Source organism: Mytilus edulis, chromosome 9 (genome assembly GCF_963676685.1).
Source record: "Mytilus edulis chromosome 9, xbMytEdul2.2, whole genome shotgun sequence".
Classification (NCBI taxonomy): domain Eukaryota; kingdom Metazoa; phylum Mollusca; class Bivalvia; order Mytilida; family Mytilidae; genus Mytilus; species Mytilus edulis.
Genome location: NC_092352.1, coordinates 58,824,280 through 58,841,394, shown reverse-complemented (window position 1 = coordinate 58,841,394; position 17,115 = coordinate 58,824,280). Strand labels below are relative to the sequence as shown.

At 32.4% G+C, this 17,115-nt stretch overlaps 1 protein-coding gene across 1 annotated transcript in view; it reads left to right on the top strand.

The window, feature by feature from the left end:
• Positions 1-17,115, top strand: part of LOC139490080 (uncharacterized) — a 44,623-nt gene that overhangs the window by 17,433 nt on the left and 10,075 nt on the right. Inside the window, exons 6-10 of the mRNA XM_071276933.1 lie at positions 7,372-7,506; positions 8,542-8,886; positions 14,308-14,577; positions 15,603-15,659; positions 17,034-17,090. Of these exons, the coding sequence (XP_071133034.1) occupies positions 7,372-7,506; positions 8,542-8,886; positions 14,308-14,577; positions 15,603-15,659; positions 17,034-17,090 (864 nt within the window). The remainder of the gene's footprint in view (positions 1-7,371; positions 7,507-8,541; positions 8,887-14,307; positions 14,578-15,602; positions 15,660-17,033; positions 17,091-17,115) is intronic.

Genomic DNA, 17,115 nt, shown 5'->3' with positions numbered 1-17,115 from the left:
TCCTACCCCCAAAACGTGTTTGATTTCCCCAAACTTGTCTATTCCCCCAAAAGTGTCCGTAATATTCAATGTTGCCCAAACGTGTCCGATTTTTTCATCCCCAAACTTTTCCGATAATTGTTCTTCGCCAAAACGTGTCCACTATTAAATACAAGAACGTCTCACGTCTTTTAGCGCATATATATGTATGTCCTAAATGGATTCAATAACGCTTACAACAAATCTATCTGTATGGTGGGGGACATAGTTGATGAAGTAGTCATTTATTAGTATTAGTATGTTTTATGCCGGTCGTTGATGATTATCATAAAAGCAAACTTAATTTCTAACATAAGTATTTACTTTTGACTGAAATTACTTATTGCCCAGTTGCAAGTATGTCATGTTCATTAGAGCGAACATACAAATAATTCTAGTACAGTTGAATTAATCGTTTACTCTGTAAATTAATATGTACTAATATACTCCTATGATGCATTTTATATTATTCCATTTATTGCACGGCGGATTTTCAGCTGACTTTTTATATGTTTAAAGCTCTAAAAATCATAAACTGGTTAGCAAGTTTCAATAAATTTTAGGTTTCGAGCATCAAGAGACATAAAGTCCAGTGCGAAATATTTCATGCATTATTTGAACGCCATCAAGTTAACAATAAATACAGTAGATAGGTTCTGTTATCATACAGGGAATTTAGAATTGGGCCTAAAGATTTGATAACGAGTATTTTATGTATGACCTCAGAAACTACTTCAATTCCCATTACGTTCTAGGCCGTTTGAAATAAAAGATGCGGAAATTCAAAAAAGTGTTGTCTTCCAAAATACAACTGATGGCACCATGAAAAAGTGAAAGGATACAAAGATTGTAATGCGCACAGAATACTAGGACATTTACTTTACCCAGGTAATACTGCCTGTTAAAAAATATCTAATGTAACTTATTTCTATTTTGAAATGAAAAAATAATGAGTATACGTTAATGAAAAAGAAATAACCAAAGAACCTACGTATTTTTAATATAAACACGAATTATTATAGGTCCGGTAAAAGAAATACAATAAGATTAATATTTGGACAAGTTTAGGGGATTGGACACGTTTGGTTGTTTCTTAAAAAAAATGTAAACGTGTTGGCGTTATGCAAATGACAAGCTTTGGTGCTCATTTACAACTTGACATGTTTTACAGTTCAATAACGTCGACGTGGACACGTTTGGGGGGAATCGGAAAAGTTTGGGGGTAGGACACGTTTCTGAGAGTGCAATATACAGTGGAGATCACTTCTAACCTCTCATTAGAACTGTCATAATCTTCTGTCATAGAACTGTTCTAACCTGTCCAAGAACAGTTCTACCTAGAACAGTTCTACCCTATAACTGTTCTAAGTAGAACTGTCAGAATCAGTTCTAGGTAGAACTGACTAAATCAGTTTTAGGTAGAACTGTTAGGATCAGTTCTAGGGTAGAACTGTCTAAATCCGTTCTAGGTAGAACTGTCCAAATCACTTCTAACCGTAGAACTGTCAGCAGAACTGACTAAATCAGTCAGGACTGTAGAACAGTTCTAAATGACGTCACTGCAGTAAGGGCACTTTAGAATTTAGAAGAAATAAATCACTTCCAATTACTTTGCTATATATTAAATAGCAGATTTTCTATATTTTTTACTGATCAAACGACTTTTATTACGTTACATGTACAAATATCGAAGTGAATAGAAGGTTATCCAACTCATCGGAGAAATACTTTTATAAGATTGCATTTGCATACGGAAACATCATTGTTTACGTTTCTTCGTTCCCCGTTTTTAACAGTCTCTTCCTAAATAAAACTCTCCATTTAATTCACAGAATTTTAATCGTAATTTACCTTGTTTGCCTTGGATTTACATTCATTTAAGATTCTGTTTTGACAAATGTTCAAACGAAAATTGTACAGTGGATGAATTATGGGATATTAATGAAAAAAGTGTTGTACAACGTAAAAAAACTATATAATATACTTTTGCACCATCTCGTCAATTTAGCCAGACTTATCCATAACGATTATAAATGATATCTGGGAGTATGCAACTCAGAAAAATATACTGGATCTAAACACGAATGAAACATTTGCCCCTGGACGTTCGGCTACAAACAAAATCATGCATTTTTCTTTGCCTTCTTCAAATTATATTAACAGTATACTATTCCAAGAAGAGAACTTCCCATACATGTACTTTTTATTTAATTTTTAAAATAAAGTATATGAATCAGTCATGTGAGTGTTGGATGATGCCATTAAATAGTTTTGTTTAAAAAAAAACCATCACAAGCTACTGACTTAAACATGTTAAAAAGTCACTTTAGCATGTTTAATGACGGTTCATTATTATGGATACAGAGAGGAAATAACGGCGCGCTAAATTCTTAGATATGGTATAAATACACCTTGTCGCTATTTGTCTGCCATTACTGGATATCACACAGGTTCCCGTAAAATGTTGACTTCATAAAACAAAATATCTAACGCAACAATGGAAAAGTCATTGTTGTAGGCTTCAAAAGTTCAAGAGGCCGGGTCAGCCAGGATTAGCGATAAGGTGTATTGTGTTTCAAAGTTGGTGTCATTTTTATCATACGATCCGTCCTGACATAGAAATAATATTGGTTTACCATGTTTACAATAAGGCCATATACATGTATATTTACATGATAAAGTGTAAATTAGTTCAGTTTTGGTTGATGCGGTCAAATAATTTTGTAAAAAACAACTCTCACTCAGTCTGATATATCGAAACCACTGAAATTTGTTTACAATTCAATATTTTGAATAAAAAAAAGGACTTGAATGACTTGCTGATACTCTAAATTGATGTGGAAATTTTTTTGTAGCCAATGTGTCTCAATATTTATTGATATTGCTGTCATTTGAATTATACTATCCATCGTCATATGTATTACTATAAGTGATTTAGTATGCGGCTATATATATATATAAAGATTTACATAACAAAGTGTAATTATGGTCAGTTTTGGTTGATGCTGTCACATATGGTCAGTTTTGGTTGATGCTGTCAAATATGGTCAGTTTTGGTTGATGCGGACAAATAATTTTGTTATATTCATTAGTCAGTCTGAGATATCAAAACTACTAAAATTAGTTTACGATTCACAATTTTGATGAAAAAGAGGACATGCTGGCACTATAAACTGATGTGAGCATAATTTTATTTTCCAATATTGCTATTATTTATATTAAACATAATTCATCCTGATATAAAAATATAGGTGATTTACTTTGCGGCTATTAAGATTGACATCGTGTACATAATAAAGTGCAATTATGGTCAGTTTTGGTTGATGCGGACAAATTATTTTGTTACACCAGTCAGTCTGAGGTATGAAAACTACTGATATTTGTTTATGATGCAATATTTTGAATAAAAAGAGGACATGCTGGCATTCTAAATTGATGCAAATGAAATTAGATAGCATTGTGTTCCAATATTTCTATCATTTGTATTTTCATGATTTTACAATCCATCCTTACATAAAAATATTACAGATTTACTATGCGACTATAAGAGTTACATAAAAAAAGAGCAAATATGGTCAGTTTTGGTTGATGCGGTCAAATATGGTCAGTTTTGGTTGATGCGGTCAAATATGGTTAGTTTTGGTTGACGCTGTCAAATATGGTCAGTTTTGATTGATGCAGACAAATAATTTTGTTACATGATTACATGTTACTGTCAGTCTGAGGTATGAAAACTACTGATATTTGTTTCTGATGCGATTTTTTGAATCATGTGTGAATAAAAATAGGAAATGCTGGCACTCTCAATTGATTTCCAATATTGTAGTTATTTATATATACTACAGTCCTTCTTCACCTAAAATTATAACTGCATTACTGTGCAGCTATTTAGATTTACATAAAAAAAAAAGCAAATATGGTAAGTTTTGGTTGATGCGGTCAAAAGATTTTATTATTCGACTCAGTCTGAAGTATGAAAACTACTGATATTTGTTTATGATTCAATATTTTGAATAAAAAGAGGACATGCTCATTGGCAGATCAAGGGGGAACCCCCTTTTTTTGACGATCAATGCATTTGAATGGGAACATATAGTTGGCCTCCCTTTTTAAAATGGCTGGATCTGCCCCTGCATGCTGGCACTATAAATTGATGCGAACAAAATTGTTTTCCAATATTGCTGTAACTTGTATAGTACAGTCCCTCTTGACCTAAAATTAAAACTGAAGTACCGTGTGCAGCTATATAGATTTGCAGAAAAAAAAATAATGTCAGTTTAGATTGATGTGGTCAAAGGATTTTTGTTAAACAGGTCCGTCCGAGGTATGAAAACTACTCGTAAACAGATATTACATTTGGTTAATGAGGTCAGATAATTTTGTTATGTGATAACGATCCATCCTGACTCCCAGAATAACAAATGTAAAACAATTCAAATAATAACCCCCTCCCCCCATAATACTAATTAACGGCCTAATTTATGTACAAAAAAATGAAAGAAAAACAAATATTTTATGTTACACATCAACAAAAGAAATTCACTGAATTACGGGCTCCTGACTTGGAACAGGCACATACATGCAGAATATGGCGGGGTTAAACATGTTCATTGCCGATTATAAATCTGAAATAAAACCGTCAATGAAATAGACACTTAAGCGTTTAAAAAGTGGTCAAAATCTTTCGTCAGATGAACCTGAAATTTGAGGCCAAAACTGGTCGTTACCGGACCTACTCCTTTGTTGTTCTTCCCTGGCCTGGATTCGAATTCATACTACTGAGATATCTTTGAACCAAATCATGTTGCACTGTGCCAAACGTGCTAGACCACTCGGCCACCTAGGTTCTACAAAATAAAGCTTTCGATGCCTCGTCAGTTTCAATCTATCGTATTAACACATAACATGATATTAAAGGCATGAAGAAAATAAAGGAATTGTTACAAATCAGATGAATTATCTATTATAAAGAATCCTACAAATTAATGTAACAAAAAAAAATATCTATATAAACGTCAGTTGACACAAAGAAAAATGATAAACTCTTTCATGTACATGTATCTCTGAGAAAGCGATTTATATCAAATGGTGTAAAGCAAAACAAATGCATGCTTCCACAACCTGCACTGCAACGCTACAGACAAACCTTGGGAATACGATTTAATAAATATATATAAATATTTCGTAAAATCTTATGTCAAATTCAAATTTGTTTTTACTTTTTTAAATGTTTAGTGTTGTTTTCCTTTCGTTCACATACCAATCGCTTCGTATGGAATATCTATAATGTTAAAATACAATCTCTTTGCGGCAATACAGTACTTAAAATGGCAGAAACTCTACGAAGATATGTCTCAAAGAAACGAGGGAGAAATTAGTTCCGTCTTGTTGCAATGTAGGATGATTTATTAAGGGATGGGGATTTTAAATTTTATTAGTTTTTTGAATTATATTTGTTCTACCATATTTAGATAGAAAAGGGATGAAAGATACCAAAGGGACAGTCAAACTCATAAATCGAAAATAAACTGACAACGCCATTGCTAAAAATGAAAAAGACAAACAGACAAACAATAGTACACATGACACAACATTGAGAACTAAAGAATAAACAACACGAACCCCACCAAAAACTAGGGGTGATTTCAGGTGCTATGGAAAGGTGAGCAGATCCTGCTCCACATGTGGCACCGGTCGTGTTGCTTATGCGATAATAATCCGGTAAATAGTCTAATTCGGTAGGTCACATTCATAAAAGGGAAGTAGATTGTAGTTACGACGTAAGGAACATATCCGATATCATTTGAGAAACGGTTATTCCATAACGGTCAACCAACTCGGGATGGCGTCCATAAGATTTACGGAGGGATAACTTCAACACCACCTTTTAAAACTCTTGGTTTAATAGCTTCCTTGTGAGCAGCAACCCTCTATCAAGAAAATCATGATAGGAAATGCAAGCACGGGAATATCGTATCAATTGAGAGATATGGAACCCGTATGCAGATGCTGCTGGAATGTTGCTACTTAGAAAAAGAAAGTTCGCAATTGGAAAGCTGAAATCATCTCTTTTGGCGTAAAGTTTTGTTTTCAACCGACCCTCATTGTCAATTTCTAGATGTAAGTCAAGATATGAGGCCGACTTAACTGTATCTGTAGTATCCTTTATCTTTAGCTCAAAGGGATAGATGCGTTCCATATATATATTATATACCTATTAAGTTTACTGGTTGGTAGATTCTTATAGACTCTATAATATATATATATATATATATATATATATATATATATATATATATATATATATATATATATATATACAACTCGTCTAAACATCAACCCAACAATGTTAGATCTGTAAATTTGCTTTCGCAAATTTTTGGTTCTTCCCTCGTTGGGATTCGAACCCATGCTACTGTGATATCGTGACACCAAATCGCCTGCACTGCAGCCGTCCCGCTAGACCACACGACCACCTGGGCTCTCTAAAAAAGAGCTTTCGCTGGCCGTGTGTTACCTTCCCTCGTCAGTTTTAATCTAGCGGCGTACTACAGTACATGATATATAAGACATGAAGATGTTATTGTTACAGATCAGCTAAATTATCTATAGTAAAGGATCCAACAAATTAATGTAATATACAGTCACAGAAAATAATTATATTTATAAGTACGTCTGAGTCAGTGACAACTCTACAACAGATGTATCCATCGGATCGCCATCAATGATGGTGATACATGGCTGTGTACATAATGTATATACAACTCGTCTTAACATCAACCCAACAATGTTAGATCTGTAAATTTGCTTTCGCAAATTTTGGGTTCTTCCCTCGCCGGGATTCGAACCCATGCTACTGTGATATCGTGACACCAAATCGCCTGCACTGCAGCCGTCCCGCTAGACCACACGACCACCTGGGCTCTCTAAAAATGGTATGATTGTCGATAAGACAAGTCCCCACTAGAGACCAAACAAATGTTAAAGTAAACATGTTTTAGTTACCGACAAGCCGCCAACAATGAAAAACCCTTGATTGCATAGTAGGCTATACAAGACCCCAAAATGACAATTGTAAAAAATACAGACGAGAATGTTACGAAAATACTATCAACGAAAAACAAATATAAAATACAGTAACAAATGACAACCACCGAATAACAGGGTCCAGACTTTGGACAGTCATAAACAAAATGTGTTATCAGGCAAACCCTACACATATTGTATGCACGTGACAGTGATTAAGGAATAATAAACTTTTTAAAATCGGTTAAAAAGGTAAAACTCGTCACAGTGACACAAAGCAAGAAATAGGAGTAACATCTTCTGATGAAAAGTTGCTTTTTATTTTAGCTTATTTACTAGAGTGTGACTTTGACACCAATAAATGTGATTGGAAAAATTATAACTCAAATCAATATGAATGGAAAAAACAAAATGGTGAACAAAATTTATACTGGCCAGAAACTGACCATTCCACAGCATCTGGTAAGCATCTAAATTTTATTTGTTTTTACTTGATCTCATGTATACAGTTATCATACTAATTTTGAAATTATGTTTGTTTATGTTATCGTTTTGATTTCATTCATTGAATCAAAGTTAAATTGAAGTAAATGAGCTTTCTATTTTTGATAATATAACATTCCAAACCCTCGTCTTGGGAGAAAATTTATAAACAGTTTCCGAAAGTGCATTGTTTATGGTATATAAATATATATACAACGTTTACAAATAACATGCTTACAACAGACTTGTAGGAAAAACTATGTCTGTTACCTATACACACACATAAACAAGATATTTCCCATCATGTATAGCTTTCAGGGGTCCTTTTAGTAACAGATCACAAATGTGATGATATTTCAAGTTGCCATTTAGAAGTATATTTCCGTAAAAACTTTTATGTATTACAATGTACATATCTTTTTAACATAATAGTCATTTTATTTTATTTGTGCATATCAATTGATTTTTTTTCAAAACCAATTCCCCCATTAAACTTTTTATCCTGTTTAACCAACGATTGGAATTCAAGTAAAATCTTTATTCTGTCATCACAACTGCGCGCCATTACAACGTGCGAGAACTTCGGCTTAAAAGTGGTTTAAATACTATTTAACTCGTACTTTTGAAAAAAGAAAAGTCTCCGATTTCAAACCGTGTTTTCATCAAAATACTTATATAGCTTATAGAGCTTACATATCATGTAGAAAATGTTAAACTAATAAGCATTTTAGGTACGTAAAACTGTTTTAAGGGATTGTTTCAACTGGAATCATTAAATTCAACGTTTTTTTTCTAGTTGGTTTTTTTTTCAGTCAAAAGTCTTTGTTTTTTTAAGGCAAACATTTATGATTTGTATAATTGAAATGTAATAAAGTAAATGCATATTATAAATGTATAGAATTTCAAATTTCAAATGTTGAATTTTTTCTTTATAAAAAACAGATGTGTATGACATCATATGATAAATACGGACATATCATACATTCAAACTAATATATTCATATTACAAATTAGAGAGCGGATACTATATGCATCTGAAAAGCTATACTTATGACTACATAACCAAAGAAACCACTGCATCTTTCGAATTGGAAAATGTTGACGTTAAGGTAAACGTAAATTCCTGTTTGATGTTTTGGTATTATTTTAATATCTATGGGGAATTTGGATTGAATGTTACACTTGACAACGAACTCGTTTGGACAACATTTACAGACCAAAACGACAAATGGAAAAAAGCGAAGATAGATCTGCACAACAGAATCCTAGACACTATCAAATTTATTGGGATAATTAGAAGTGGTTGGATAGGTGACATAGCTATAGATGATATTTCTATAAAAGAAGGAGCATGCAAAGGTATTATGATGTGTTCATTGTTTTACAATTTGTTTTAACACATTGTCATCGTCCTCACGTTATTCTTTCATGGTTTATCTCTCATAACCTCCGATGTAGTGCCGGTGGGAACACAATTACCACCTTGACTTCTTCTAGATACTGACTGACAGAACTTTGACAAACGTCAGAAGATCGTTGCATTGACACCACTCCAAACAATGTTTCTTTATCGGCCCAGGGTTATAAATCAGCAGTAATGAACTACAAATAGGTGTATTAAATGAAAATGTATCCAATATAAGCCATTTATTAGCATGGTATATTTTTTACTAATTCTTTTGACGTCCGACATTTATTGTGGTTCACCTTTCCCACATGGCCAATGAGAGTAAAGCCTAAAGCTTAACGTTCGTCGTCTGTCGTCCGTCGCCGAAATCATTTTGCGTGATACAGCCTGCCACCTACATTGTAGCGTGACCCAAAGGGATACACATAAAACACAGGGTAAAATACTATAGAGAGCCAACAGGGTCAGAATTCTAAATTCGTAGATTGTCAATTCGTAACTAATGATTTTTACATTTTTTGATAGTATATTTGTAATTAGTGAATTCAGGATTTATCAATTGAACAATTTGTTTTGAATATTGATTATTAGGTGCTAAATTTGTGATATGTATTTTTGTAATTTGTAAATTTAAAATTGCTAAATTGCTAATTGCACATTTGTATTTTGTAAATTTGTAGATGTCAGTTATCATTCGACATTTGTTCATTCATTTTATGCTATCGGACTTTCTGTATTTGTCAGTATGTTACCATTTTCGATGTAACGATACACTTGTTAATTCAAAAATTACTGCAATAGAAAACATACGGATATGATATGTCAAAATGTCGAGAATCTAAGTGCAACTAAAAAAATGACCTCAATCATACCCAAAAAGAAAACATAATAATAATAAAACATGTATCTTGATGAACCGAACGACGTGTGCTTTATGACAAATCATCAGTTAGTGTATATATTTGTTTGTATGACTATGCTGTTCTGTAGACGACTTAGGCCGCGTTCATATTGACCTACATTTGGTGTTGAGTTAGTGTAACTCACACGTAAACTAAACACAATTGCGTTCCCATTGGTAAAATTCAATGTTTACATGTAGTTTAAATCATGTTTTGTGTACACACAGTCGATAGTCAATATAGGCCTTGTGTAGGTTAAGTGTACACAAAACTAGGCACTTAGAACAGTAGTTTTACCGTGTATATATTTAAGGAGAAAACGATTTTTAACAATTATTAATAAAGTTCTTTACAGAAATTGATGTCTAAAATTTACATGTTTATTTGTTTTAGAAAATATTAACGTACTTCATTAACCCCTGATCAAGACTCAAAGCAGCATCATTGCTGAACCAATAAGGCAGCAACCATTTGATTTTTGGGGGGCCTCCTGCGTATAACATAGATAATATACCAAACGTGAATAAAGTACTTATTTTGTTGAAAGTATACTGATTTATGATTAAATATGGGAACAAATTTTTGATTCATCACTTGTTATTGAACTAGATTTCAGTTACTGGTTGTAAACAGAGATCTGTAATTTACTTGTATGTCCTATATGTTTTAAAAAAGAGGCTTAAACGAGATTTTAGCAGCGTTTGTTTACGTTTTTTTAATGTGATAATTTTCGGTTTCCCAATCGTGTATTTTCTCATAAAATGCTTATATTATTACGTCATCGTTCTTTGAAGTCAGGTACCTCATTCATCATAAAGCATAAGACGTGCGAGTACGATTGTAACAGCCTAGGCATTTTATTCATATTTTACCACGGGTGTGTACTCAAAGCATTTGAAAGACGTCATGTTAGAATTATGCTTTTCCCACGTCAGGAGCCTGCTATTGGCCGGTTGTTGTTAGTTGCTATCGACTGTTTTTGTTGTCGTGAAATGTTTCGTCATTACCATGATTAATGAGGTCGTTGTTTTACTATTGCTTTTATATCAAAATATAAGGTAAAGGTAGCTAAACACCGGAGAATGCTCAGTGGCATATAGTTGCTTATAATCATGTTATTCCGTACTGGCATGCAATAAGAATTTGCTGTTACAAAATGTTTTGAAATTATTTAAAAACTAAGGAATGTATCTTGAGCATGACTGAAGAGACTTTGATTGTCAAAATGCGTACCTGGTGAAAGAGGTATACAGTTAGTACCGTTTATGATATTCCTGACGAAATCCCAAATCAGACTGGAGACACAATCAGGTTTTGTTTTAAATTATGACTGTAAATGCCGTCTTTTAACTTTTTCTAGTTTTAAGACTTGAAATACATGCATTGAAAATCACCGTCTTGTAATTTAATTCATTGGATGTTGGGTGTGTACTGATTGATATTTTAGTCCTTGTTTAAATTGTTTAAATTTTTTTTTTTGAACTAGCATCCAATAAATGCAAGTACTAACAGATGTGTACTTCGTGTTTTTTAGTGATTTCTTTCCGTTTATACATGTTTTTCATAAGGACAAATTAAGCACTTTACAATATTACAAATCAAATTTTATGCCCGAGATATGCATTTCGTAATCAACATATTCTAAATTCAAAATATAACAGAGATGTTGAAAAGCGGATCACTTCAAAGAGGAGATCATATTTTCACTTCTTCGTACTATGAACAACAAAATCATATATTTTATAGAAAATATTTCCTTTCTCCTTTTTGATGGTATACCAGTCATGCCTTACTATCAAATTATTTACCTGTGCATATTTTTGTATTTGGAGGCTTTTTGTTCAAAATTATTGTTATGTTGGTTTTTTTTATCTCACAGCGTTATATTTACTATTGTTAGTTTTATATTTTCACCCCTTATTTTATCGATTTTGTATTTGCATTGTCTCATAAATCAAATTTATTCGTTCAGTGTGTGTTCACTTGTGTGTTTATATGTCTTTTCATTGAATTACGCCGTTTCAATTGATATTGTATAGTGTGTCTTTCTATGTTGTGATTTGACATAATTGCTTCAGATAACCCTCTGTAACCTGTAACTTGCACCTGCCCTAAATCAGGAATCTGATATTCAGTAGTTGTGGTTTGTTGATGCGGTTCATACGTGTATCTCGTTTGTCGTTTATTTATATAGGTTAGACCGATGGTTTTCCCATTTGATTGGATTTAAACTACTCAATTTGTGGGCACTTTATAGCTTTGTGTTCGGTGTGAGCCAAATAAGCTCCTTGTTGAAGACCGTAATTGGACCTATAATGGTTAACTTTAACAGATTATGTCTTGGATGTAGAGTTGTCTCATTGGCACTCATTCCACATCTGCTTATATCTATTAACGCGATATATTATGTATCTTAGTCGGTTGTAGTTTTGAGTTGTCATTTGTTGCTGTTTAAAATACTTTATATAAAAGAGGTTGTTAATTCTGGGTAGTAACACAACTCATATTTCAATATTAACAATTTTACACAGACTTTGCCTTAAACATCATGAACAGAAAATAACAAGCACTAAGAAAGTGTAAGAAAACATCACCATTCAAAAACAAAGAACACTGAAGATCGAGTCATTGTCGTTGCGGTAGATGTGTAGGTGAACCTGAAATGTTAAAATCCACATGATCAGGAAAACTTAAATACTAGCCGTTACCATCACTAGTTTTTTTCTTTAAAAAAAGTTGAGAACCCATTTTAAGAAAATTATCAAAGTTGTTAATAAGATAAGTTCAAATTATAACAAGATAACATCATCCTTTTTTAATATTATTAGTTGATTAAATAAAACGACATAAGTTTTTATGCATTTTCCACATATTCCGTACAAAAAAGAGGTGCCCTATTCTTTCTAATACAATACAAAACGTTATATTAAATAAACGAAGCACATGTATTACTAAACATGAAACTGACATTATACTAGACCATGTAGATTTAATACAAACATTGCTTGTCCCCTGTTAGTCTTTGTTACATTTGCAATTTTCAAACAAAAAGCTTCAGAATTTATCTTTGTATCAAATAAAGAAATACTTGGCATAAATAAAGATTTACTCTTTCCAGTAATATGGAAATAAGTTGACATACCATGTCATTGCATATAAGACAATTACCCTCACTGGAAGTTAACCAATCAAATGTTCCCCTTTTTTTAACCAGTATACAAGCTTTAGTAACCATGTAACCTAAAGTTTCCAAAAAAATCTATAAAAAAGCAATGATGCTTTGAAATACCCAAGATATATGTTTATGACCCATACATCTTTTACAGCCATGAAATGTAAGATAAATAACCTACAACTGTCATATTCAGAGGATTTTTTTACCTATTTTCGTATGTAACCGGATGTGACGTACAATAATTTGGTGGAATGACATCTTTGAATTTTACCTTACTCCTCCAATAAAATAAGTTTATGTGCAAACAATCCGAAGTATGCACATATTGTTTGATAAATGATGATAAAAGATTGCATTTTTAGTCAGGTTTGTTCGTAATCAAAAGAGCATGTATGGGATCTCTTATATATGAAAATGAATTTCCAATAAATCAAGTTGAATGTTATCAAAGTTCAGCTGTACATTTATAGGCCATGGGTGCGACAGACGAAAAATCGCCGTTCAAAATGTTGAAGTTTGTGGCAACAACGCTGATCCCGACACATACATCGTGGATTTCATCTTCTACTTTTCAATTAATGCTTTTCAGTAAAGCCATATATAAGCATTATTGACTGTTATTTTATCCTTTATAATGTTAAATCGATTCAGACATTTTGCATGATTAATAAACTTGGGTTACCAAACAATAAGTAAATCACCAGTGTATCTGCTATTAATATCAACAAAAATTTATTCAAACTACATTTTGTACTTGTAACATTCCCAAGTTATGTCTGGATGAGATTAAAAAAAAAGGATCATATCTAGGATACAGTACGCAAACAAAACAATGTATCAATGAATGTCATATATCTCCCCAAATTAGGTGTTTTTACAAAGTGCAACCTATAAAATGTAAGTCAGATCTACTCCGTGACCATTTGTGTGGTCACGTAGAATGTGAAGGTCAGCATGTACGGTTATCCTTTCATTTGTTTATCCACAAGTCTTCTTTAACCATACTGTATGTCAATGAATCTTTCAGAATGTTTCCGTTTATAGTTCTTAACTTAATTTGTCCTACTATCGCTAATGTCATTAAGCCACTTTTACTTATTTTACTTTTTGTTTCAAATGATTTACGACCTATCCCGAAGATCTACACAAACACGTACCCCTCCTCCTTCCATTTCGAGTGTTTCCAAATTTATACCAATTAGGGAAACCGGTATCAATTTTTCCTTTTTTGACAGTTATGTAAAATTAACAGTATTCGTCGATTTGTTTTCATTTTTTTCTTAATATATTTTCAGGTTCATTTGATCGCGAAGAAATTTGTGAGGAAATATCTAAAGAAACTGTTTGTCCCAGAGGCTACTTTGATTTTACGAATCCACATTTATCATTTGACCCCGAGAAAGAAGAATGTTCTAACACGTATGATCAAACTAAATTGCGCATTCTACAAGAATGTAGACACCGTAATGCTTCACAAAAATGTTTGATTGATCTGTCAACTGACATCAGATCTCACCCAGAATGTTTTCAGGTGTACGAATATAGGATACTGCATACATGTGAAGGTGAGCAAAGAATAAGGATGAAAAACATTTCCAGAATTGATATTCCAAAAATCTACAGATGAAAAATATCAGATTCTAAAGGGTGATGTGCTATGATTTATTAGAAGTTAAGATGAAGAAAAGGAAGTAAATGTTCTCGTCTTTTGGTCGCTGGTGTATAGCGGCAAAATTTCCATATTGTTATATTCCACAAGTAAAAACTTTCAATACTTGAAATCCTGTATCAAGATATTTTTATAGAATTTTAACAAATTTAAAACAAGTTATCAAAAGCAGATAATTTATCATAGTAGTACATGCATGCATTCAAATGATCCATATATCGATGATAATTCGATGTTATGTTTAACCTCCAAACAAATAATGTTGCCATACATGTACATGCTACAATTGTAGGTCGATTACTAGGTTGGGACTTATTATTGTAAATAATGCGAGCTGGAACAACCTGTTACCTAATGAAATTTTGACTTTGAATATTTATGAGCAGCCAATCTTTTGATTATAAATATGAAAAAAAATATCCAGAGTCAAATCCACAAATAAATATCACATTATTACGATAAACTCTGTGCACACAACTATAAGTCAAAATGCTAGTCCTTGTTATTTTGTGTCATTCTATTCTTTATCCATTAAATTTTCATCCCAGAGGTTTCATATATGTCAATATGGTGATCTGGTCTTATCCAATTTGGCAATAACACCCAGTTCAATAGAGGAAGTCTGCATATGCATGCTTTATGATGTTAGGTAGACAGAATGTATGAATACATAACATAAACCTTTTTCATATAAAAAGGGTCTACACGATGAATTCCTTCTTCTAGCCCATGTCTTTTTTGGGAAGCAAGCCACTATCTCAACAACATGTTTACATTCAAACCATGTAGAATAGTTTATTCTTACCCAATATATGATATAGTCATTTAGTCAAATAATTATATGCGTGTTAATCCTTATATTTTTTCTACTTATCTGTGCGATAACTTTTAAATATCAAAGATACAATTCTATGTTTGCAGACGTATCATCTACTACAGTGTCGTCAAATATTACATCAAGAGAAGACTCAAGTTCGGGTAGGTTCAACTTATATAAAAAAAAATCATTTTGACTACCTGTTTGGCTGTATATGTATTCTTCTTTCCTCATTGGTAAAAAATGAATTATAGTGATATAACTTTTAAGGTCTGTATATTTTATATGTTTTACCTACACATCATTTTCTCCACGAAACAGAAATAAATCTTTATTTACATTTCCGACTTAGCTGTACTCTTCACTAGTAAACAAATTTTAGTCTTAAACGGTCATTTAGATTTATAAAGACTGAACCACAGTACTCCTTTAATTCATGTTTAGTCTAACAGCCAATTTAATGACTACGATACATTCAGAATTTATTCAGACAATTCGCTTAGGGTCAATGCAGCACTGTTCAGTAGCTTTTCAGACATTTAGTGCGTTGGTAAATAACAACTACTCTACCGTCATAATGTAGACTTGGTAGACCTTAGTTGACTGCAAGCAAATGTTCTGAACATTACTTCATTAACCTAAAGGGACATGTCTGGAACTTAAATGGATAAATCTGTGAATGAAGTGCAAAATGCATTACCTAATAATATTCTATAAATTAGTTTTGATTTGTGTATTTCTATTGCAAGTAACAAACCAATCAGAAAACACTAAAGTGTTTATATTAGTCCAGATTCAAAATATTTTTAAATTTTGAAACCTGAGTTTGTTTCCATCCTTTTCAAGTATTTCATAGGCTTTTTTCCAATTTTATTATAAGTCTTTATAAGTTTTGTCGTCTGCAAATATACATGTAGAATTTTCATTTTTCTAAATTGCCGTTTTCCAAAAGTTATTTCAGTGCCAGTATTTTTATATTTGAGCGATTGACACAAAGCATTGGTTCCGCCGGTATTTTCAAATAAAAAAGAACAAAATATCTCTGTTTCTTATACCTTATTGTTATTTTTCCGTCATAAGGGACATCACAAAGGTTCTCGTAAATGTATGGCGTCACAATAAAAAATAACTGACGCTACAATAAAAAAGTAATTGTTGCATGACGTCCATAGTTCAACCGGTGCAGATTCTTGGTCAATCAGCGAATATTTTTATTAGCGATAAAGTGTATTGGTGTGCATATTTACAAGCGTAAGTCTTTTTGAATCACCAATTGAAAGACATCGATCAATTAACTCTTGCACAATTTGGGATGCGTACAATATAATACTAGTACCTTTCATATTCTCCCTTTTCAGCTTCTCTGGAATAACTTGTCCGTTTATCCCCCTTTGAGTAGATACGTAATACTGACCTCTCACGAATAATCTATTATTGTATTATTCGTTTTTCACATAGTATCATTTTGTTTAGAATTTGTAATCTGTAACAATAACTTTTTTTATTTAATTAAAGAGATTTGTTTTTATTTTTAGAAGAAATATCTACAACAGTTGGGTCAGATATTACCTCAAATAGAGATTTAAGTACAGGTAGGTTGAACTGATGAAAAAAACT